This window comes from Ovis aries, chromosome 8 (assembly GCF_016772045.2).
Source record: "Ovis aries strain OAR_USU_Benz2616 breed Rambouillet chromosome 8, ARS-UI_Ramb_v3.0, whole genome shotgun sequence".
NCBI lineage: Eukaryota > Metazoa > Chordata > Mammalia > Artiodactyla > Bovidae > Ovis > Ovis aries.
This window is the reverse complement of record NC_056061.1, coordinates 89,671,812-89,678,090: the sequence shown is the minus strand read 5'-3', so window position 1 is coordinate 89,678,090 and position 6,279 is coordinate 89,671,812. Positions and strand designations below refer to the sequence as shown.

The 6,279-nt window shown below is 49.5% G+C and overlaps 1 protein-coding gene across 1 annotated transcript; it reads left to right on the top strand.

Moving 5' to 3' along the window:
• The first annotated feature begins 2,070 nt into the window (after window positions 1-2,070).
• On the top strand, window positions 2,071-3,809 carry TTLL2 (tubulin tyrosine ligase like 2). Its single transcript, XM_027972735.2, has one exon. The coding sequence runs from the start codon at window positions 2,120-2,122 to the stop codon at window positions 3,704-3,706; it is 1,587 nt and encodes a 528-aa protein (XP_027828536.1). The 5' UTR covers window positions 2,071-2,119; the 3' UTR covers window positions 3,707-3,809.
• Window positions 3,810-6,279: the final 2,470 nt, after the last annotated feature.

Genomic DNA, 6,279 nt, shown 5'->3' with positions numbered 1-6,279 from the left:
TTAGGAAGAAGAAAAAAGGGAATTTTATTGGAGCCGAACTGAGGATTATAACCCAAGAAGTAGAGGCTCAGAATGCTCAGAGAACCAAGGCACAGTCGTGTATATTTGAGACAAGAATTGTACATCAAGATAACACACTGCTACTTCACATAAAGTTCACCAAGGATCCATAGTCCAAGTAAACAGATACAGAACAAACAGCAAGTCTCCGAGACCCTCGGCAGAGCTGGGAAAGAACACTCGACTTTTATGAAGTTTCATTGCTAATGTCAGAAGAAAGAAAAAAGTTGACCTTAATGGTTGCCCAGGCCCTCCCGTGTTTGAGGAGCTCTGGTTAACATGTAATGAGATGCGCATGGCCCAAACACACACACACACGGAATTATATGTTTAATTGTTTTCTTGTCCTGCCTTAAAATAATAAATCTTATTTTTTCACTTTCTGTCTTCTTTCCTTCTTCCCTTCTTTCCTTTCTTGTCCAGACTGGCTACCCTGAAAATATAGTGCACGTCACATTTACGCCTGCTCCATCAACTGGAATCGCCCAAACACCATAGCATTTCCAGCAAATAAATTTTTGTTGTTTTACATGATTAATTATGCATGAATGATACAAATATGGTCAAAGAAACGGTCACAGTGGCCTGAACTTGGAATTTTTGATGAGAACATAGGACTTTGGAATAGTGACGTTTTCTCCCAGAGGCTGTGACTATTTTCGTCTTTTTTCTAGGTTGTACCAAAGCCGCAAGCTTCATCATCAGTTTTGGTTTTTCTCACAAATGATCCTTTTTTTTTTTTTTCTTTGAAAGTTTAGAAAAATGTTGAATCTTCACTTTCTGTTTCTCTTGTAAAATGTGAGGTGCAATCCTCAGACAACCATTGCTATCACAGAATGAGTTTTTAAAAACTCCAATTTCCTTTCTCAACTCTTTCTTGTAAATGAGCTGATATTTGAACAAACTGGGGGCCTCTGAAACACTGCCAGGCCCTGGGACTATGAGGTGGGCCCTAGGAGATGGTCACAGAGGCCCAGCCCGAGTTCCTGAAACTTCTCAGGCCAACAAGACCCTGGCTAATCTCATAACACCACTGTTCCCAGCTTTTTACACATGCTCAGATTCATTTAACTGTAGAAACTTGGCCATTTTTGCTCTGAAGAGTGCTCGCTTTGTAGCCAACAGGGTCCACTGTGGCTCTGTGGAAGTGTGGCGGTGTCCCTGAAGGCACATTTAACTCTTTCTCATAGAAGGAGGTGCGCCGGTGAGCTCCGAGAAGAAGAGCGTGGGGACAGGTGAGGCTGGGTCTGTAGGCAGCAGAGATAGACGCCTTTGTGCAGAGGCAAGCGTCGGCAAGACCGATAACGTCCGGGAGGGTACAGACCACAGGCGACCTCAGGACCTGGCCTCCTAGGTGAAATCTCCACCAGGTCGCCATCGGTCCACCCAACCTCGTTTCTAACAGTACATTTTATTTTTTTTTATTGAATATAGTTGCTTTACTTCCTTCCCTGCAGTTGGGGCTTCCCTCATAGCTCAGTTGGTAAAGAATCTGCCTGCCACGCAGGAGACCCCAGTTCAATTTCTGGGCTGGGAAGATCCACTGGAGAAGGGATGGGCTACCCACTCCAGGATTCTTGGGCTTCCCTGGTGGCTCAGCTGGTAAAGAATCTGCCCGCAATACAGGAGACCTGGGTTTGATCCCTGGGTTGGGAAGATCCCCTGGAGAAGGGAAAGGCTATCACCACTCCAGTATTCTGGCCTGGAGAATCCCATGAACTGTATAGTCCATGGGGTCACAAAGAGTCGGACACAACTGAGCGACTTTCACTTCACTTCATAATTGCTTTACAATGTCGAGTTAGTTTCTGCTGCACAGCAAAGTGACTCAGTTACATGTGTGTGTATGCGAGTCACTCCAGTCGTGTCTGACTCTTCGCAAGTCCATGGACTGCAGCCCGCCAGGCTCCTCTGTCCATGGGATTCTCCAGGCAAGAATACTGGAGTGGGTTGCCATTTATGTATGCTTGTTAATCCCAAACTCCCTCTCCATCCCTTCCATTATTCCCTTCCTCTAACAGTTTCTGGTCATCCATTTCTAGAAAAGAAAACCTTACTGATGGCCGAAGATGAGCCTCCAGGGGCCAGTCTGAAGCCCCTGGTGTTCCGGGTGGACGAGACCACCCCTGAGGTGGTGCAGAGTGTCCTCCTGGAGCGCGGCTGGAGCAAGTTTGACCAGCAAGAGCGGAACATGGAGGACTGGAACCTCTACTGGAGGACCTCCTCTTTCCGGATGGCCGAGCACGTCAACGTCAAGCCCTGGCAGTGCCTGAACCACCACCCGGGCACCACCAGGCTCACCAGGAAGGACCTCCTGGCCAAATGCCTGAGGCACATGGAGCGGCTGTATGGCACCCCACTGTACCAGTTCCTCCCCCCGACGTTTGTCATGCCCAGCGACTACAGCAAGTTCGTGGCCGAGTACTTCAAGGAGAAGCAGGCGCTGGACGCCAAGCTCAGCTACTGGATTTGCAAGCCTGCAGAGCTCTCTCGAGGACGAGGAATCATCATTTTCAGTGACATTAAAAACCTGATCTTTGCCAACGCATGCATCGTACAGAAATACATCTGCAACCCTCTACTTGTCGGGAGATACAAGTGTGACCTCCGCGTCTACGTGTGCGTCACTGGCTTCAAGCCGTTGACCATCTACATTTATCAGGAAGGGCTGGTGCGTTTTGCCACAGAAAAGTTTGACCTCGGCAATCTCCAGAACAGCTATGCCCACTTGACCAACAGCAGCATCAACAGGTCGGGGGCCTCGTATGAGAAGATCAAAGAGGTGGTGGGCAGCGGCTGCAAGTGGACCCTCAGCCGATTCTTCTCGTACCTGCGGAGCTGGGACGTGGACGACCTGCTGCTCTGGCAGAAAATCAGCCGCGTGGTGATCCTCACCGTGCTGGCCATCGCACCTTCCGTCCCCTTCGCGGCCAACTGCTTTGAGCTCTTCGGATTCGACATCCTCATCGACGACAACTTGAAGCCGTGGCTGATGGAGGTCAACTACAGCCCGGGCCTGTCCCTTGACTGTTCGGTGGATGTGTCCGTGAAGAGGAGACTCATCCATGACACCATCGAGCTGATTCACTTACACAGTCTCAGAGACGAGAGGAAGGAGAGCTGCAGGGCTGCAAACGGAAGCCCCGACGTCTCCCTTGCTCGGAAAGACAGCGGTCAGGGCAGCGGCCTTCCTTACGAATCCTTCTCACAACTCGGGAGCAGAAGAGCTTTCAGTAAGGACGGAACTCCTGGGAAGAGAGCGGTCACAGAGTGCCCTGAAAACCAGCACCCCTGCCAGCCCCGAGAAGAGCTGAGCAGGCAGGAGGTACGCCCGCCGACGAGGGAGCCTCCCAAAGCCAAGCCGAAGGCCAGGGCCAGGCACCAGGCCCTCAAGACGCCCATCCCCCGTGTGTCCCTCATCCAGTCCCACGGCCGGGAGAAGGGCCTCACCCTGTGTGTGCAGCCGGACAGTAGCTGGGTGCCCGGTCCCCAGGCAGGCAACTTTGTTCTCATTTTTCCTTTCAATGAAGCTACTTTCGGAGCATCTAGGAATGGACTCAATGTCAGGAGGATAATTCAAGAGCTCGAGAAACTAACGCATAAGCAGTGTTCTCAAGTGGCAGAAGAGAAAATAAAAAGAAAATAACATGACTTCTTGAAAACCAAGAATTCCTCTGCTGGGGAAGGCAAGTGGTTCCATCCCCACCTCAGTTACTTCCCTGAGATTAGAGCTGTCGATTTGTACATAAATATAAAAACTCACAGTAGAGCATGCTCGGGTGTGGTTCCGTTCCATCACATCACAGGTCTCTTTGCTCAAATCTCTCAGAAGAACCACACAACCCTTACCTGTACTTGGAAATGCTTTATTACAGTTATACTGTGCATTTTTAACATGAAAAAAGATTGTATTTAAAAAGGTTCTTAGGTGAAACCAGTACAAGAAAGGCCAAAGGTTAGCTCTTTCTTCCTTAACAGACCAGATTTTGTTCACAATTAATCTTGTTAATGATCAAACATTCATCTAGAGTGCGTTACTGAAAGCTTCCCCGCAGTCAAATGACTCTGTTCTTAATGGATCCTAGGCCCTAAATCAGACACTGTACCAAGTATCTTCCCTCTGGGGACATCCATCAGCCATGCGTGAAAAGTGTCCCCTCTCTGCTGGCTTTCTCACTGTTAGATCACCCTCCAGCCCCGCAAAGTCTGAAAGTTCCAGATTAGGGAAGTTACCATTCCTGCCAGATAGGAGAGACACAGAGCTCCAGTATTTACTGTAAACGCCTTGCTGAGAAGCCAGACACGAAGATCTTGAGCTGTATGATTCTATTCACACGAAATGCCCAGAGTTGGCAAAACCGCAGAAATAGAAAGTAGGTTGGTGGTTTCCAGGAGTTGGTGGGGGTGGGGAATGACAGCCGAATGACAGGGTTTCCTTTTGGGACAAAAATGTCTGGAAATAGAGTGGTGATGGCTGCACAACACGTATAAATGTTGAGGGCCAGATAAACGTGCCAAGTGCCACTCACGGCAAGTTGCATCTTGCGCTTGTTTTGCCACAAAAAAAAGTCAAAGCAGGGAAAGAAAAGTCAAGATTGAATTATTGAGCGTTGGGCTGCATAGCGCGTGATGCAAGTATCAAGAGCCAAATGCAAGCAAGTAAGGACTTGGGACTTTCCTGGCGGTCCAGCGGTTAAGACTCCACACTTGCAGTGCAGGGGACACAGATTTCGCTATCTGGTCAGGGAACTAAGATTCCACAGGCCTCGCAGCTGGGCTTAAACAAAAAGGAAGTGAGTAGCATTCATTTCAAGATAATGATGACTTCCTGTCTTGGGTGCACGTGGAGGGGCTTCTGAAATGACCAATTTTATTATTTGACCTGGACGGTTCAGAGGAAAGGCTAAAGGAAGGGAAAGAGCTACAGCAGGGTTAGTCCCGACACTGCGATGCATCTCTTATCCATTGCCTGATTTCAGGCATCTGTGCCTTTATTGCTCCACACCTTGTTCCGGGAAAGACTGGCAGGAGCCAAGAAACGTGCATCAAGGTGGTTTTGAGCTTACCTGTCAGCCAGGCTTCCCAGGTGGTGCTAGTGGTAAAGAACACCCCCCACCCCACCCCCACCAATGCAGGAGATATGAGACACAGGTTCAGTCCCTGAGTCAAGAAGATCCCGTGGAGAAGGGAATGGCTACCCACTCCAGTAGTCTTGCCTAGAGAACCTCATGGACAGAGGAGCCTGGCAGGCTGCAGTCCATAGGGTCACAGAGTCAGACACGACTGAAGTGACTTAGCATTCCTCAGCCAGGTTCCTATATTTCGTCTGGCAAATAAAGACAGGAGCCTTTTCCGCAAATGTCCAGGTCATCTGATGAGACCAAAGCATGCAACATCCGTCACTCAAAAACCAGAGATGAGATCTCAGTCTCCCTCAGTGTTTGAAATGCTGCCTTCTTTATTACAAGCCAGGTTTTAACGACTCTTTAGACGTGAACACGAACCTTACACAGGTGAGCAGAGCATGTGTTGTTAAGGAAAGATGCTCTTGTTTGTGCATTCAGAGTTTTTCGGGCTAGAATAGCCTTGGGCCATTCAAAAATCCAAAACCTGGGCTGTACGTGTCTTATAGTAAAGGGTAGGCCAATTAAACTGAAATAATAACAGACTAAGAATTTCAAAAGAGATAGGAAATGTTTTTGCTCATTTCCTAGAATTAGCATCAGGGTCACTGATGTGGGGTGGGGTGGGGGGTGGGGTATGTGGAGGAGAGAACACAGACAGCATCTTGCTGAAGTGGAACAGCAAAGCCCCAAGTTGGGAAACCGAGGAGTTCTCTGGAAATACGTGGGCCTCCACTCCCCGAGGAGGGAGGAGGCACGCATTTCCCTGTTCCTTCATGACAGACATCTGCAAACCTTGAGCAGAGCGTGCATGTCGGGCAGGGGAGCCCCTGAAAGGTGGGAAGGAGGCAGCCCGCCAAGGACCCAGGAAACCTGGGCCGGGGATGTCGGGGGTTCTTTTTGGCCTCATACCCCCAAAACAACACACCAAAGGAGCGGGCAACCCAGAGAGGGAAGTGGACGCAGACTGAGGAGGCCCAGGCCTGCTCTCCAACCCGGGGACTGGTGACCGAGCAACTGCAAAAACGGTCAGTCACAGAGTCGGGGAAACAGACTGGGATCTTTGGTTCTGAGAGTCCTCTGGGGCCTGGGAGAG

Excerpts from the sequence above, each read along its gene's own strand:
- TTLL2 (XM_027972735.2), top strand. The coding sequence starts at position 2,120 with ATGGCCGAAGATGAGCCTCCAGGGGCCAGTCTGAAGCCCCTGGTGTTC.